Genomic DNA, 18,923 nt, shown 5'->3' with positions numbered 1-18,923 from the left:
CAATGACCTTCTGATCTGTGAATCTTCTTTACAGCGACAGAGAACGAGGACCCCATCGACACCAATCTGATTGAATTCGACACCAAGTAAGGTTCAGATTGTGCTCTGTCGGCCTGTTTGCCTCTGCTTACTCTCCCCAGGACTCCCCCCCCCCCGCCACCTCTACGAGTCCCTCAGCCTCCGACACCTCCTGGACTTGGTGGTAGAGCCAAGGAGTTGTGTAGCAGGCAAACAGGCCCTTTGGCCCAGCTCCCCCATGCTGATCTGAGTTGGCTTCCTGACCTTGTCCCGGCTACCTGAGTTTGAGGCCCAGATTTTTAAAATTTTTTTAGATATACAGCACGGTAACAGGCCATTCAGCCCATGAATCCATGCTGCCCAATTAATCTACAATCCCTGGTACATTTAGAACAGTGGGAGGAAACTGGAGACACCGTAGAAAACCCACGGAGATACGGGGAGAATGTACAAACTCCTTACAGACAGCATGGGATTCGAATCCTAGTCTCGATGATTGGCACTGTAAAGGCGTTGCGTTAACTGCCATGCCAACCGCGCCGCCCGTTCACCAAATAGATAAAAGCCCTCTGAACATTTCCTGTTCATGTGACAAAGGATGAGAGGTGACTTAATAGAAGTCTAAAAATTATGGGAGTCATGGAATGGGTGGACAGTCAGTGCCTTTTTCACCCCAAGGTGGGAGTAGCAGCAGAAGACACATGTACAAAGTTGAGGGAGGGAAGTTTTTAGGGGAGATGTCAGAGGTAAGTTATGTTTTACACAGAGAGTTGTGGGTACCTGGAATGCCTTGCCAGGGGGTGGTGGTGGCAAGCACAAGAATGCAAGCAAAATAGAGGGTTATGGGTGTGAAGGTTGAGTTTGTTGAGTAGGTTTATATAAGTCAGCACAACATGGTGGGCCGAAGGGCCTGTACTGTGTGTAACATTCTATGCATCCTTCCTGCCACATGTATGATTAGTGCGTTTGCAGGTGCCAATCAAATTGCCAGGAGAATAACCTTAAACTATAGCGGATCAATTGGGTAGAGCGCCGGCTTTCAACACAGAACACTACAGCATAGTAAGGCCCTTCGGCCCTCGATGCTGTGCCGACCCATATCGAGCGCAAACGATGCCAAGCTTGTCCAGCCTCCCCATCCCTCATGTCCTCTCAACCAGGCTGCATCCTGGTAAACTCTTTCCCAAGCACCACCCACCCACCCCCCCCCCCCACCCCCATCCTTCCTGAGATGGGCCGACCGTAATGCGTAAAACCTGACCTAAGTTTTGCATTGCTGCCCACCTCAGCCTGCTGGCTTTGACAACCGATACACCGTCCAATGCTGGCAAGTATTCCCCACACTTTGTGGAGGACAAGGTTTGTTTGGTGTGACTAGGGGACATGGGTTAACAATAGAACAGAACAGGCCCTTCAGCCCACAGTGTTGAGCCAACCTTTACACCCCGTCTCCCACATCACCCTCCACTTTAAATTAATTCACAGGCTTGTCTAATAGTCTCTTGAAATTCACCAATGGACCTGCCTCCATCACCGACCCAGGTCGTGCACTCCACACACTCTCTGGGTAAAAAACCCTCTAATATCTCCCTTAAACTTCCCACCAAAGCGTAAAGCCCTAGCTCCCTTAATCTTTGCTCACGGAAGCTCCGATAGGTCAGTGGTTCGAGCACTGGCCTTGTAAACCAGCGGTTGTGAATTTGTTGCTCGCTGGGGCCTCATCTCTGTAAGGGGGCGCTGGACAAAGTGGAGACTCTCTGTCCGCCCTTACAGTGGACAAAAAGTATTTCATGTATGTTACATTCTAAATGTACTATCACGTGACAATAATGGGACCCTTTGAAGGGGAACATGATGGGGAACTTCTTCAACCAGAGAGTGGTGGGAGGTGCGGAACGAGCTGACAGCTGAAGTGGTGAATGCATTTAAGAAGAATTTGTACAGTCCCATGGATGGGGGTGTAGGTCAGCGGAACTGGGCAGAAAAATAGTACACCAAAGGGCCTGTTTCTGCCTGTAATGTTCTATGGTTCTAATGTTGTAGAAGCTGGGGAAATTTGGATAATCTATGTTGGCAGAACAGTACCAGGATGAAGAATGCTTCTGTAAGTTAGCTCACCATGAGATCCCCAATTTGACCAGCCGTGTGTCTATCTTCAGTTCTGTTGAAGGGTCCCTTTCCGTAATGTCCCCCAAACCTCTGCTTTTAAATCTGCCAGGTTTTGACTCTGCCCTGCAGCCTCTCAACAGAGAGCAGGGACATGGGCTCAGCCCAAGTCAGTCAAATCGGCCAGAGGGGACAGGAAGGGCCGAGCAGCCTCCTCCTCCATTGACCCCGTTGTTCTGCCTTTTTTTTTTGCAGCGACGACGACATTGTCTTCGAGGACTTTGCTCGCCAGAGGCTGAAGGGTCTGAAAGACGACAGTGGCGAAAATGAAGATGGCGCAAATTCGCCACAGCAGAACGACCGATGAATTCCCCCCCCTGGTCTCTGCTCCTGGTCGCAACTGGGACGCAAAACAGCTGCCAGTATTTGTAATCTCCTCTTCCTTGTAATATTAAAAAAGTACTCTGCATTCTTTTGAGTCTGAAACTCTTTGGCTGTGAACAGAAGATTGTGCTAGTTCCTGCCCCGCCTCTTGGCAGGTCTCAATCCCCTGTTCTAGAGGTCCCAATCCCTCCCCGAATATCCAGGGCAATCCAGGGAATTAATCCACAGAAAGTCTGAAAATTCTGGAAACTGTGGATCAGATAACTATGAAAAAGGCTATTCAGCCCATTAAGTCTGCCATGCCATTCAATCATGAGCTGATCCATTTCCCCCACTCAGCCACACTGCCCGGCTTTCTCCCTGAAACCTTTGATGCCCTGGCTAATCATGAACCTGTCAATCTCTGCCCCAATGACCTGGCCTCCATGTCCGCCCGTGGCAACAAATTCCAAAGATTCACCTCCCTTTGGCTGAAGAAATTCCTCCACATCTCTGTTCTAAGTGGATGTCCTTCGATCCTGAAGTTGTGCCCTCTTGTCCTGGACTCTCCCACCATGGGAAACAACCTTTCGACATCCACTTCGTCCACACCTTTCAACATGCAAAATGTTTCAATGAGATTTCCCCCCCCCCAACCCCACTCTATGTTTGATCCTTGGAGTGTGTGATGGGACGGTGTGGAGGGAGCTTCACTCTGTGTCTGACCTCAGGAATGTGTGATGGGACGGTGCAGAGGGAGCTTCACTCCGTGTCTGACCCCGGTAGTGTGTGATGGGATGGTGTGGAGGGAGCTTCACTCTGTGTCTGACCACAGGAGTGTGTGATGGGACGGTGTGGAGGGAGATTCACTCTGTGTCTGACCCTGGGAGTGTGTGATGGGACAGTGTGGAGGAAGCTTCACTCTGTGTCTGACCCTGGGAGTGTGTGATGGGTCGGTGCGGAGGGAGATTCACTCTGTGTCTGACCCTGGGAGTGTGTGATGGGACAGTGTGGAGGAAACTTCACTCTGTGTCTGACCCTGGGAGTGTGTGATGGGACGGTGTGGAGGGAGCTTCACTCTGTGTCTGACCCCGGGAGTGTGTGATGGGACGGTGTGGAGGGAGCTTCACTCTGTGACTGACCCCGAGTGTGTGATGGGACGAAGTGGAAGAAGGTTCACTCTGTGTCTGACCCCGGGAGTGTGTGATGGGACGGTGTGGAGGGAGCTTCACTCTGTGTTTGACCCTGGGAGTGTGTGATGGGACGGTGTGGAGGAATCTTCACTCTGTGTCTGACCCCGGGAGTGTGTGATGGGACGGTGTGGAGGGAGCTTCACTCTGTGTCTGACCCTGGGAGTGTGTGATGGGACGGTGTGAAGGGAGATTCACTCTGTGACTGACCCCGAGTGTGTGATGGGACGGTGTGGAGGAAGCTTCACTCTGTGTCTGACCCCGGAGTGTGTGATGGGACGGTTTGGAGGGAGCTTCACTCCGTGTCTGACCCTGGGAGTGAGTGATGGGACGGTGTGGAGTGAGCTTCACTCTGTGTCTGACCCCGGAGTGTGTGATGGGACGGTTTGGAGGGAGCTTCACTCCGTGTCTGACCCTGGGAGTGTGTGATGGGACGTTGCGGAGAGTTGTTTTACTATTGTTCAATTATATCAGATATAAAGATGTGGAAATCCTTGCCATTTCCACATTGATCGACATTAATGAATAAAATTGCAAAACCACATTTTAACCCTGGGCCTTAATTAGGGAGTAGTGGAGCACTCTGTACTAGTCTAATATGTTAACTTTGAGGCATGCAGATTGTGAAACAGATTCTTGGTGGTTCTACGATCTGTTCCAGGGTTGGGTCCTCTACAGCAGGCAGAGATCATCTCTCTTCTCTCTCCTGCCTCACGCAGTGACACTCCCCCGACGGAGAACCAAGGGATGTTCTGGGGACATGCACTCCATGGGAGGGTCTGGGTCTGGCTCAACCTCACGAGCTAGATTTTCACCACTCCACACTCCTTCAGCACCAAAGAGCGACATGGTGTGCCTTGGTCCCTTGTCAGGGAATGGAGGCTGAATTCGGAGGTGGGAGGGTTTGAGGAAGGTTGAGAGCGGCAGGGTTAGCAGAGTGAGACTCTTACAGGGCACTCTTCAGAGAAAGGAGGAGGAGGAGGGCCTCTTCAGGGTAGATATTCCTCGAAGAGACTTTGCAGTGAAGCAGCTCAATGGGCTCGAACGAGAATGGCTGCCGATGCTGGGGTCGAATGCGACACCGAAACATGCTGGAGAAACTCAGCAGGTCACACAGCATCCTCGGACATAAACATTTCAGGTCTGCACCTTCCATCCAGAATCAGGTAAATCAAGAGTTGGTGGGAGAAGGGAGGGGAGGTCATGGTTGATGATGAGTCAGCGTGGGGGGGTTGGTGATTGAAAACTTGGCTGAACAGTGCACCAACAACAAACTCACACTCAATGTCTCCAAAACTAAGGAGCTGACAGTTGACTTCAGGAAAGCACGATCCACTATCCCCCTCATTGTTCACCTTAGCAATAGAACCTTTGGTAGAATCAATTAGAATAGAAAATAAAATAAAAGGGATAAAAATAAAGGAGGAGTATAAAATCAGTTTATTTTCAGATGACATCATAGTATATCTAACAGAACCAGAGGTATCAGTAAAAGAATTACATACGAAATTGAAGGAATATGGAGAAATATCGGGGTACAAGATCAACGCAAATAAAAGTGAAGTGATATCAATGAGTAATGCGGATTATACAGAATTTTACAAAGAATCACCATTTAAACGGCAAACACAAACAATCCGATACCTAGGTATTAGGTTAGATAATAACTTAAGCCACCTGTACAAATTAAATTATCAGCCACAAATAAAGAAATTGCAGGAAGACTTAGAACATTGGAAAGAATTACCGTTATCGTTGATAGGGAAGGTAAATTGCATTAAAATGAAAGTCTCCCCAAGGAGACATACTTATTTCAATCGTTGCCAACTCCCTTAACAGAGAAATTCTTTAATGAACTAAAGAGAATAATAAGGAAATTCTTGTGGAAAGGGGGGAAACCGAGGGTAGCGTTAGATAAATTAACAGAGAGGTATAACCAAGGTGGTTTGCAGTTACCAAAGTTTAAAAATTATTATAGAGCTGCACAATTAAGGTATTTATCAGATTTTTACCAGACAAGGGAAAAATCAGACTGGACTGGTTTCATATAGAATGCATCCGCGATAGCTTTCTTGAGCAGCATGTTAAGGAACCCACAAGAGAAAATGCTCTCCTGGATCTAGTGTTGTGCAATGAGATAGGTAGAGTAAGAGAGCATCTGGGAAATAGCGATCATAGTATGACTGAATTTCTCATTCAGATGGAAGGGGAAATAATTAGATCTAAAACTAATATATTAGGCTTCAATAGGGGTGACTACCATAGGATGAGGGAGGAATTGGGCAGAGGGGACTGGGAGCACAGGCTCATTGAGGAAACAGTTGAGGAACAGTGGAAGAAAGGAATATTTTGTAATGCTCAACAAAAATATATTCTGGTCAGGAAAAAGGGCAGCAAGGGAGGGAAAAATCAACTGTGGTTAACAAAGGAAATGAATGAGAGTATAAAATTGAAGGTGCAGGTGTACAAAGCTGCAAAGAGCAGTGGGAAACTGGAAGGTTGGGAAAACTTTAAGAGACAACAAGGGGTTACAAAGCGGGTAATAAGAAATGGGGAAAAAGGATTATGAAAGTCAATTGGCACAAAATAGAAAAACAGAAAGCAAAAAATTTTATAAATATATAAAACGGAAGAGGGTGGCCAGAGTTAACATAGGACCCTTGGAGGATGAGAAAGGAAAACTGGTAGCAAAACATGAGGAAATGGCCGAGGCATTGAATAAATATTTTGTGTCAGTCTTCACGATGGAAGACACGTCCAGCATGCCCAAGTGCGGAGTTAAGGATGCGAATGTTGGGGAGGGCCTTGATAAAATAGTTGTTACAAAGGAAGTAGTGATGGAGAAACTAAAGCCAGACAAATCACCTGGACCTGATGATATACATCCAAGGGTTCTGAAGGAAATGGCAGAAGTTATAGTTGATGCATTGGTGGTCATAGACCAAAATTCCTTGGATTCTGGGCAGGTCCCGGCAGACTGGAAGACAGCAAATGTCACGCCACTTTTTAAGCAGGGATGTAGGCAGAAGACTGGAAATTATCGGCCAATTAGCTTGACGTCTGTAGTTGGAAAAAATGCTTGAAGCCGCCATTAAAGATGAAATTGTGAAACTTTTGGAATGTAAGGGTTCAATCAGGCAGACGGAGCAAGGTTTTAGAAAGGGAAGATCTTGTTTGATAAATTTGTTAGGATTCTTTGAGGATATAATGGGTGCAGTGGATAGAGGGGAACAGGTTGATGTTGTATATTTGGATTTCCAGAAAGCATTTGATAAGGTGCCGCACAAGAGACTTATCAGTAAATTACAGGAAAGTGGAGTCCGGGGAAGTCTATTGGCCTGGATTGAAAATTGGTTGTCTGACAGGAGGCAGAGAGTCGGGATAAATGGGAGTTTTTCAGGTTGGCAGAGAGTGGTAAGTGGGGTGCCACAGGGGTCGGTGTTAGGCCCACAACTGTTCATCATTTACATTGATGACTTGGAGGAGGGGACAAAATGTGGTGCAGCCAAGTTTGCGGACGACACCAAATTGAGTGGAAGAGCAAATTGTAATGAGGATGTGGAGAGTCTGTAGAGGGATAGAGTTAAGCTGGATGAGTGGGCAAAGGGCTGGCAGATGGAGTACAATGTTAGTCAGTGTGAGGTTATCCACTTTGGCAAGAAAAATAAAAGAGCTGAATATTATTTAAAGGGTGAAAAACTACAGCATGCTGTTGTGCAGAGGGACTTGGGAGGGCTTGTGCATGAATCTCAAAAAGTTAGATTGCAGGTGCAGCAGGTTATTAAGAAGGCAAATGGAATGTGGGCCTTCATTGCTAGAGGAATTGAATTCAGGAGTCGGGAGGTGATGTTGCAACTGTATAAGGTACTGGTGAGACCGCACCTGGAGTACTGTGTCCATATTTGAAGAAGGATATACTGGCTTTGGAGACGGTCCAGAGGAGGTTCACTAGGTTGGTCCCTGGGATGAAGCGGTTGACTTATGATGAAAGATTAAATCGTCTAGGATTGTATTCGCTTGAGTTCAGAAGAATGAGAGGAGATCTTATAGAAACATATAGGATTATGAAGGGTATGGATAAGATAGATGTAGGAAGGTTTTTTGAGCTGGCCGGGGAAACTAAAACGAGAGGACACAGTCTCAAGATTCGGGGGAGTAGATTTAGGACAGAGATGAGGAAAAATAGTTTCTCCCAGAGAGTAGTGAATGTTTGGAATTCTCTAACCAGGGAAGTGGTTGAGGCTGCCTCATTAAAGATATTTAAAATTCGGTTAGATAAATTTTTACATGATAGAGGAATTAGGGGATATGGGGAGAAGGCAGGTAGGTGGAGTTAGGTCATAAATGAGATCAGCCATGATCGTATTGAATGGCGGAGCAGGCTCAATGGGCCATTTTTGGCCGACTCCTGTTCCTACATCCTATGTTCCTATGTTCTTATGGACTGAGATAGAACTAATAAAATAGGGGAGAAGGTACCAGAACATATACTTTATAAGTGGGATGAAAAGCTGGTGCAATATAAAAGCTCACCAGTATTGCATCATTTACTTAATACATGGAAGAAGATTCACGTAGAAAGGAAAAAAAAATGAATGATCAAATACCAAAATTATGATTGATGCAAAATCAACGAATCCCTTTCACAATAGATAACCTTTCCTTTAGAGAATGGGAGAGAAAAGGAATCAAAAGAATAGAAAATTGTTTTTTGGGAAATAATTTATTTTCTTTTGAACAAATGAAGTACAAATATGGAATAACTCACGGTACAATGTTTGCATACCACCAACTGAAAACCTACTTGAAGGACAAATTGGGAAGCAGTCTGAGGTTACCAGAAGGAAGCAGCTTTGAATATGTGATTACAGACAAAATGATAATTAAAAGATTTATAACCAACATGTACATTAAGCTGCAAGATAAGAAAAATGATGAAATAAACTACAAACCTAAACAAAAGTGGGAAAAGGATCTAAATATAAAGATAAAAAATGAAACATGGGAAAAGCTATGCTCTGGAATGATGAGAAATACAATAAACACGAGGTTACGCATGATACAATATAATTGGTTACACAGGCTATACATTACACCTCAAAAGTTAAATAAATGGGACCCAACAGTATCAGACAGATGTTTTCGCTGTAAGAAGGAAATGGGAACAACAGGACATGCAACATGGGGATGTGAGAAAGTGGATACGTTTTGGGAAGAATTAAATCAGATACTAAATAAAATTACAAAAAAAATACCAAAAAATCCAGAGATCTTTCTTTTAAGTAACATAAGAAGTAAAGAATTAGGCCTCCAATTGGATAAAGCGCAAAAAAGATTTATTACGATAGCCTTAGCTGTAGCAAAAAAATGTATAATGTCAACTTGGAAAATGGAAGAGAGCCTGAGTATACGCAATGGTACATGGAAATGAATAAATGTATTCTATTTGAAAAAATTACATATAATTAAAAAAAATAAAGTCACAATGTTTGAACAAATTTGGGAACCGTACATGGAACACAACAGAGAGGGCCTACCGCGGACCTCCACCCACTAAAATGAGAAGAAGACAAAATGAACTGACCCAGTGTGTAAAAGTGGATGACACAATTTTCTTGTTTATTTTTCATTGTGTGATGATGTTGTTTAATGGTTTTATTGTATTGTATATGTTGAATATTTATTGGTTTTGGAGGGGGTGGGTAGAGGGGAGGGAGGGAAAGGGGGGAAAAAAAGAGAAAAGACCACTGTGTAAATTTAATGAGGAACGTTTGTACATGCTAGGAGTTTCACAACGAGTTCACGACCGAGTCAAATGAACCGGTAACAAACTGCACCTGCAAGGTGTTTCCCAATGAGTGCACGATTGAGTCAAACTAAAAAACCGGAAACAAACTGCGCCTGCTAGTAGTTTCACAACGGGTGCCTGGGTGAGGACAGACAAAATCAGTGAACCGGTGTGGACTCGAAAGGCCAACAGGGCCTGTTTCTGCTCCGTAAATGGTTATATGGTGATATTTTGGTTGATATGCTTCATAGTGTGAAAAATAAAGATATATAAAAAAGGAAAGCACGACCCAGTGATCAATTGAGGATCAGAGAGTAAAAATCAGCCGTGCCGCTACGGTACAGATGCACTGATGCAGGTCTGGGGCGTGGTGTCTGTTGGAGACGGTGGTCCCTGTCCCACAGTGATGGGTGTCGGGGAAAAGGTGGGTAGTTTGCTCCAGGAAGTGGAGCAGTCCCAGCTGCACTGAACCCCGTTCAGCCGGCGGTGCTCGCCAGACCCAAAGCCCGAAGGGTTTCTGCAGGAGCCGGTCTGGCACAAGGTGAGCCGCCTCGCGGTGATTGGCGCTGTGCCATTCTGGGTGTGCTCCTGCATTTCCTTGTCCGGACCCGCAGTGGCAGTTGGTTTTACTGCCTGGCGGTGAGGGGGGTCCCCCCGGTGGACGTCCCTGTACGCAGGAGTCCTCCTCCCCTTTACATCGGGCCCTGGGGTGGAGCGTGCTGCACCGAGTAGTGCCGTATAACCACTTCCTGAGTTGGTTCACCGCCACCCCAGCTGCCGGTCACTTCTGCAGCTGGGAGGAGATGGTGTCCCCACATTTTTGTGGAGTGCGTGAGGTTGTAGCCTCTCTACGCCCACCTATATCCAATTCTGGTTGCACTTTAGCCCCCACGCTTCTGATCTACGGCTTCCCGGAGCACGGGTGGGGATCAGGCCCCCCAGAAGATCTCCTTGGGGGGGGTTGCTGTTGGGGTTGGCCAAACTGGCCATTCACAGGACCAGGAGGCGGGCAGTCGAGGGAGACGGGGGCAAGCTGACTGCCTGCCCGTCTTTCAGGTTGACGTCTAGGCCCATGCAGTGTGGGGAGCAGGAACACGCAGTGCCCGAGGGGATGGTGGCCAGGTTCTAGGAACTTTGGGCCCCCCAGGGGTGTCACATGTGTAGTTAATGGTGAAAATCATGTTTTAATTTGATATGATACTCAGTAACGGGGGGTGAGGGGGCTCATGATTGCTGCTTCTCGTAGGTTTTTGCCATGATAATGGTGGCTTTTAGTTATAGCTCTGTGTGTGTTTTGCACCTTGGTATCAGGTATCATTTATTTTGTTGCCATTAATACCATTACCGTATTAAAACTGAGATAACGTTCCCCCGACCCAGTACAAAAATTGTCTAACAATACGATGTACGATCAATTTTCAGAAACCAGACAATGGTACAAGGAGACAGGTTACAGCTCAATGTTATAAAAACCCGCCAGTTATGAGTGAAGAACATTCCCCGAGCCTGCAGGCTCTGTTTGTGCAGCCTTGAACAGGGCCAGGTTTCCAACCCCCTCACAGATGTTAAGTCCGCCAGCGGCAGGGAAATCTGGTCATAAGTTCCCGCAGCCCGAGCCCTCCTTCCCGTGAGGCCCAGACATCACAGCCTCAAGCCCTCCGTTGGTCCCTGAGGCCTAGGCGCGTCTCTCCTGACCTCCTCAGCGCCCCGCCACATCAGATGCCTCCTCCGACTCTGCCACAGCCCGATGACGGTAGGCGCTTCCGACAATGCTGCCAACGAGCCGAAGAATCGCTCACCTTTAACAATGCAGCGGTTCATCCTCTCGACCCTCTGAAGCTCCATACGTCGGTCGGGTGAGCTCCCCAACTCCGCAGTGTCCACTCAAATCCACTCCCGTTCATATGTAAAAAAAATAACTAAAGGGATAATTGTGGTTTATAACCACTGTATCCACAACTAGTTTCAAAAGTGTGCCACGAATTGCAATAACAACATCCTTTTTTTAAATCAGTGATTTTGCAGTCAGAGTTTGTGTTCTGTTTCCTCTGTCTCCCAATGTTGAGCTGAATTTGCTAATTGTTAAGTTAGAGATACAGTAATGAAACAAGCCCTTCTGGCCCATGAGACCGCACCACCCAATTACTCCCTATTAACCTTCAAACACCCCCCACCCGCACCCCACCCCATAAGTCTTTGGAGGGTGGGAGGAAACCTGAGAAAACTCAGGCAGAGTTGGTCAGAAAAACTCCTTGCAGACAGCACCGGGTCTCTGGCGCTCTAATAGCATGGAACTAACCCTGGCGCCCAGGCTGGGACTTTCTTGGAGGCTGAAAGGGTGCCCTTCATCACAGGAAATAAAATTAGGATGGTTCCAGTCTAGGAGAGTCTAAAACTTTTGTGCATCCTTTTAAGGTGAATGGGGAAAGATCTAAAAACTATAAGACACGGAAACAGAAATAGGCCATTCAGCTCATCGAGTCTGCCCCCGCCATTTCAATCATGAGCTGATCCATTTTTCTCACTCAGCCCCATTGCCCGGCCTTCTCCCCATAACCTTTGATGCCCTGGCTAATCACAAACCTACCTGCCAATCTCGGCCTCAACAAATTCCACAGATTCACCACCCTCTGGATCAGTGGTTCTCAACCTTTTTCTTTCCACTCACATCCCACTTTAACTAATCCTTATGCCATCGGTGCTCTGTGATTAGTAAGGATTTGCTTAAGGTGGGATGCGGGTGGAAAGAAAAAGGTTGAAAAACCACTGTTTTAATCGTCCCTCATGGACTCGTTATGTGCATGGTTTCAGAACTCCAAAGGAAATGGACCAATGACCATTTTTTTCAAGCCAAATATTTCAGTAACAATTGGGTCGAGAGCAGCGATTCTCAACCTTCCCTTCCCAGGGCCCAACACATTGGGCAGAGACCGTGGAGCCGGTTGGCGTCCTGATGTGGGTTTTTAGAGCCGAATTGATGACTCTCTGTCTCCCCCATCCCCCAGAGGAGCTGCCCGACGCCCTGAGTTCCTCCAGCGACTTGTTTCTTTGCTATTTATTTGCCCTCTGGGATGTCCCCTCTGAGGATAGGGTGGACAGCCAGCACCTTTTTCCAATCCCAGAGGAAATCTGTTTAAAGTGTGAGGAAGAACGTTCAGGGGATACGTCAGGGTTTCGTGTTTTACACCGATAGTGAGTGCCTGGAATGCATTTCAGGGGTGCAATAAGGACATTTAAAGGACTTAGAAGGACATGTTCATGGAAAAAAAATAGAGGATTATGGATTTGGGGTAGAGAAGGGTGAGATTGATATGGCTGGTGGCAAGGCTACCAGCTACCGTCTACAGGAGCTCTATCGAGAGCGTCCTGGCCGGCTGCATCACAGTGTGGGTACGGTTGCTGCAGAGAAATTAATCAGGTCAATCCACAGGACCGGAAGAGTGGCAGAGAGGATCACTGGCGTCTCCCTCCCCCCACATCGACATGATCTACCGCACACAGATTTTTCAGCTACTCCTGTCGGGAAAGAGATACAGGAGGATCAGAGCCAGCACCGCCAGGCTGAGGAACAGCTTCTTCCCACAGGGCAGTGAGAACGCTGATCGACCAAAGGAACTAGACGTAAGAATAGTTAAGCTCAGGGAGGTTTCACGGAGAAGACACAATGGGCCAAATGGCCTGCTTCTGTCCCTTTTTCTTGTGATCTCATGAACTGCCCATACCATCTGAGAATCTCATTAGTACAAAACAATATTTATTTATTTGTATAGATGAAATACTTGCCCTGCCTGTGTAATATTTGTCTGCATGTGTGTTATGTCTGGTTGTGTGTCTGCGTGTTTTGCACCGAGGACCGGAGAACGCTGTTTTGTCGTGTTGTACTTGTACAATCAGATGTCAATAAACCTGACTTGAGTTGGAGTCGGTTCCATAAGTTGGAGCAACATCATGGGCTGAAGGTTCTGGATTGTGCTGGAATATTGTTTCCCAGAGATCTTATACTGGCAAAAAAAAATGCCTTTGCACTGTTTTTAAACTGTATTTTCTATCTTCCCTGCATGAATTGACTCATTGCAACATGACTCCCTGAACTGTTGTCATGATGTGTTTATTTTCTAATGCTTTCTGCATGAATTGACGTGCCTGAATACCACGTACATCAAAGTTTCTCTCTGTAATTCAGTGCATGTGACTATCTCCTTCATTGCATCACAGTTCAAGTTAAATAAGCTGCAGGAGGTTGCTGTGGTTGTGGACAAGAGAACGAGGTCTTAATGGCGTCCTGGGGATTCAAGTCCCCACTGGTTGGCAGGGGTCCCGTCCCGCCCCGTCACGCCCCTGCTCGCAGGCAGAGACTGCTAGCTCTCATGTGGAGGCTGGGTTTGGATTGTGGCGGCCGCTAGGGAGCCCTCGCTCCCTCTGGTGCTCTGCCATGCATTGCTTGAACTCCCGCACGGGCTCCTGGCACCGGCGCCAGTCCTGGTGCTCGGCCATGCAGTCCTGCACAGCATGGTGGAAGCGGGCGCAGCCTGTCCGTGAGATCATCTGGTCCACCGGATCCTTCTCCTCCTCCTTCTCCACAGCTGACATCCCAAACGCTCCCCTGCCACGGGAGATTCTCTCACAATAACGGCCGTGGGATCTGTATGACAATGTGGTAAATTGGATCCGTGAGTTCAGATTTATACAGGGCATCACGTATAACCCTGAGGTTCTTTGTCCTGCGGAATGTATAACCATATAACAATCACAGTACGGAAACAGGCCATCTCGGCCCCTCTAGTCCGCACCGATTTAGTGATCTCCTCTAGTCCCACCAACCCGCTCCCTGTCCATAACCCTCCAACCCCCTCACATCCCTGCACTCATCCAACCTCCTCTTAAATGACAAAATTGACCCTGCTGCCACCACTCTCTGAGTGAAGAAGTTTCCCCTCATGTTACTTCTAAACTTTTGCCCCCTAACCTTTAACTTATGACCCCTCGTTCCAATCTCCCCTTCCCTCAAGGGGAAGAGCCTATTCACTTCTACTCTATCTATCCCCCTCATAATTTTAAATGCCTCTATCAAATCCCCCCTCAACTTTCTATGCCCCAAAGAATAAAGACTCAGTCTACTCAATCTTTCTTTGTATTCTAGATACTGCAATCCAGGCAACATTTGAGTAAATCTTCTCTGCCCCTTCTCTACCTTATTGATATCCTTCCTATAATTTGGAGACCAGAACTGCACACAATATTCCAAACTTGGCCTCACCAAAGCCTTGAAAAGTCTTAACATCACCTCCCTGCTCCTATATTCTGTGCTTTGATTTATAAAGCCCAGTCTACCAAAAGCCTTCTTCACCACCCTATCTACATGAGACTCCACCTTCAAAGAATGATGAACCATTATTCCAAGATCACTCTGTGTTCCTCTGGTGGTGTAGTGGACAGTGAGGAAGGCTTTCAAAGCTTGAAGAATCTGAAGCAGCTGAAAAAATGGGCTGCAAAATGGCAGACGGAATTTAATGCCGACAAGTGTGAGGTGAGGTGTTGCACATTTTAAAAAAAATTTAGACACACATCGAAGGCCAATTCGGCCCATGTGTCTGTGCCACCCAATTTACACCCCATTAACCTACACCCCTGGTACGTTTCAAACAGTGGGAGGAAACCAGACCCCTGGGGAAAGCCCAAGCGGACACGGGGAGAATGTACAAAAACTCCTTGCGGGATTCGAACCCCAGTCCAGATCGCGGGCGCTGTAAAAGGCATTGCACTAACCACTACGCCAACCGTGCTGCCTTTTTGGAAGGCCAAACCAAGAAAGGACATGCATTGTAAATGGTCGAGTACTGAGGAGTGCAATAGAACAGAGGGACCTGGGTATACAGTTGTATAATTCCCTGAAAGTGGCATCACAGGAAGATAGGGTCATAAAGAGAGCTTTTGCCACATTGGCCTTCATAAATCAAAGAATTGAGTACAGGAGTTGGGATGTTATGGTAAAGTTGTATAAGACATTGGTGAGGCTGAATTTGGAGGATTGTGTAGTTTTGGTCACCGAACTACAGGAAAGATATCAATAGGATTGAATGAGTGCAAAGAAGATTTACTAGGATATTGCCCGGACTTTAATTCCCCATTCCATTCCCACACTGACATGTCTGTCCATGGTCTCGTGCACAGCCAGACTGAGACTATCTCACAGACTGGAGGAACAACACCTCATTTTCCATCTGGGCACCCTCCAACCATATGGCCATTGACTTATCTGGGTTCCGTTAGCCCTCCTGTCTTTCCCTATATGTCCTTCACTCTCGGTCTGTCAGTTCTAGGCCTTTCCACACTGCCGAGTACATGCGAGTTAACCCTCCAAACTGGAGGGTCATATCGCGGGAACTGCACTGGTGACAGCCCCCTGGCCTTCTGCCTGACAGCCCTCTCTCCACTGTCGCGTTACCCATGGGAGTGGCGTGTGGGAGCAGATGGTGTGAGGAGAATGGGGCGGGGGAGTCATTTTGACAAATTAACCTAATTATGAGTCTGTGTTTGTGAAGATCATATTATCCAAAGCTCTGACAGCTGTGAGGTGTAACCGTGCAGTCAGTTGGGCCGTCAGAGCGCTATTCGCATTCACAGAGCCATCCAAGCCATAAAAAAGGGATTAAGGGATATGGGGAAACAGCATGTGGGTGGGGTTGTGTCCATGATCGGGTCAACCATGATCACATTGAATGGCGGAGCAGGCTCGACAGGCTGGATGGCCGACTCCTGCTCCTGTTCCTTACGTTCCTATGTAAGCACTCCTCCCCCAATCAATTCTCAACTTTCCTCTCTCCCCGTCCTCATCTCCAATTGTCCATTGATCTCCACTACACTCCCCGCACTTCCTTTTAATTTAGGCACCTGCCTGCTTTTTACCTACATCCTGAAGAAGATATAACTACCTACCCCTTCCTCATCGTTTATAGCTTTGTGTTTTGGAGAAAATGTATGCGTAACTAACTTGCAAAGTAAAATAAACTGTAGCTGCTGGAATCACTCAGCACTTCCAGAGAGAGGGAATGAACATTTGAGATTAGTGATCTGCATATAACCATTTACATCTCAGAAACAGGCCTCATGCACTGAATTACAGGCCTCAGAAACCTTCCCTTCCCACTCACATCTCACCATAAGCAATCCCTTTCTAATCACAGAGCACCAATGGCACAGGGATGACTTAAAGTGGGATGTGAGTGGAAAGAAAAAGGTTGAGAACCTCTGAAATGTAAGGTATGAATCAGACAACTCTCGTGGATGCCAACATAGGCTATAGAACATTACAGCACAGAAACAGGACTTTTCAGCTCTTCTAGTCTATGTCAAACTTTTTATTTTGCCTAGTTCTACTGACCTGCACCCAGTCCATAGCCCTCCATACCCCTCCCATCCATGTACCTGTCAAAATTCGCCCTTCTAGTCCGTGCTGAATATTTTCTCCCACCTAATCCCACTGGCCCGCATTCACCCTATACCCCTCCACACCTCTCCCATCCATATACCTATCCAACTTTTCCTTGAATATTAACATCGCTCTTGCTTCTACCACCTCTCCTGGAAGTTCATTTCACACCCCCACCTCCCTCTGTGTGAAGAAATTCCCCGTTTCCCTTAAAATTCTCCACTTTCACTCTTAATCCGTGCCCTCTTGTTTGAATCTCCCCCACTCTCAGTGGAAAAATCCTGTCCACGTTGACTCTATTTGCCCCCCTTATAATTTTGAAAACCTCTATCAAATCACCCCTCAACTTTCTATGCCCAGGGAATAAAGTCCCAGCCTGCTCAACCTTTCCCTGTAATTCAAACCCTGAAACCCCGGCAACATTCTCATAAACCTCCTCTACACTCTCTCTATACTGGTTATATTCTTCCTGTAATTCGGCCACCAAAACTGGACACAATATTCCAAATTTGGCTTCACCAAAGACTTAGACAATTTCAACATGACATCCCAACTCCTGTGTTCTCTACTCTGATTTATGAAACCCACATACTAAATGCCTTCTTCACCACCCTATCCACGTGATTCAACCTTCATAGAATTATGTTCCCTGACTCCTAAATCCCTTTGTTCCATTGCACTCCTCAATTGTCCACCATTTCACGTGTATCTCCTATTTTGATTAATCCTATCAAAATGTAGCACCTCACATTTATCAGCATTAAACTCCATCTGCCATCTTTCAGCCCACTCTTCTATCTGTCCTGTATCACCCTGTAAGCTCTGATCATCTTCCATGCTGCTTGGAAACATTAGACAAGTTGCAACTGAGGGGAACAGAAGATATACCTGTGATAGGGTTGAGCCAATGGACACTAAATGATACAAGTGGCTGCGAGAGGCTGGTGATGGCTTTTTAATTGTAGCAATCTGTCTGGAGCATCTGAAGATAACGAGGACATAAAAATCTAATCAAGAATAATATTGATCAGAAAGAATCCCTGCAGAATGTAAGCGATCGCTTTTTGGGCATTTGTAGGACTGGGTATTCAGTAAAGAGAAAAGTTACCCTAATGGAAGGTCTCACACTACACCCCCACCTCATAGATTCTGCTCCCCTCCAGCAGTTTGATCACAACACGAGGAACAGAAGTAGGTTATTCGGCCCATTTAATCTGCTGCACAATCCACCGTGAACTAAACCATTCTTACATAAAGTTCCAATTTCCGGCCTTTTCCCCATATCCCTTGATACTCTGACTCAGGGGTTCTCAACCTTTTTCTTTCCACTCACATCCCACTTTAAGTAATCCCTATGCCATCAGTGCTCTGTGATTAGAAAGGGATTGCTTAAGGTGGGATGTGGGTGGGAAGAAAGAGTTTGAAAACCACTGTTTTAATTGTCCCTCATGGACTCGTTATGTGTACGGTTTCACAACTCCAAAGGAAATGGGCCAATGACAACTTTTCTCAAGCCAAATATTTCAGTAACAATTGGGATTCTCAACTTTCCCTTCCCACTCACCTTAATCTCTTACTAACCACAGAACTCCGATGGCCTAGGGATTACTTAAAGTGGGATGTGAGTGGAAAGAAAAAGGTTGAGAATCACTGCCCTGACTAATTAGATACCTATCAATCCCCTCAAACTCCCCCAGAGATCGGGCCTCCACAGCTGGATGTGGCAACGAATTCCACAAATCCACGACCCTCTGGCTAAAGAAATTTCTCCTCAGCTCAGTTTTAAATGGGTACCTTCTAATTCTAAGACCGTGCCCCCTTGTCCTGGATTCACCCACCAAAGGGAAACACCTTATTCACATCGACTCTACCCATTCCTCTCAGCATTCAAAATGTTTCTATGAGATCCCCTCTCATTCTTCTATTCTCCAATGAACACAGTTTGGTTCTTTTTTTTGCACTAGACTCCACCTTCGGCAGAATCTTGTGTCTCTAGTTAGTAACCATGGAGTGAAGGATCATTGGGGAA

General features: G+C 46.5%; 1 protein-coding gene across 4 annotated transcripts in view; it reads left to right on the top strand.

The window, feature by feature from the left end:
- arrb1 (arrestin, beta 1) overlaps window positions 1-2,593 on the top strand; it is a 79,813-nt gene extending 77,220 nt beyond the window's left edge. For 3 of the 4 annotated variants that reach the window (XM_069892175.1, XM_069892174.1, XM_069892173.1), the window contains 2 exons: window positions 35-86; window positions 2,380-2,593. In XM_069892175.1, the coding sequence (XP_069748276.1) occupies window positions 35-86; window positions 2,380-2,491 (164 nt within the window). In that variant the 3' untranslated portion in view covers window positions 2,492-2,593. The remainder of the gene's footprint in view (window positions 1-34; window positions 87-2,379) is intronic. The other variant, XM_069892176.1, reaches the window with a different exon arrangement.
- Window positions 2,594-18,923: the final 16,330 nt, after the last annotated feature.

Source organism: Narcine bancroftii, chromosome 7, assembly GCF_036971445.1.
Source record: "Narcine bancroftii isolate sNarBan1 chromosome 7, sNarBan1.hap1, whole genome shotgun sequence".
Taxonomy (NCBI): domain Eukaryota; kingdom Metazoa; phylum Chordata; class Chondrichthyes; order Torpediniformes; family Narcinidae; genus Narcine; species Narcine bancroftii.
This window is presented reverse-complemented; position numbering and strand designations above follow the sequence as displayed.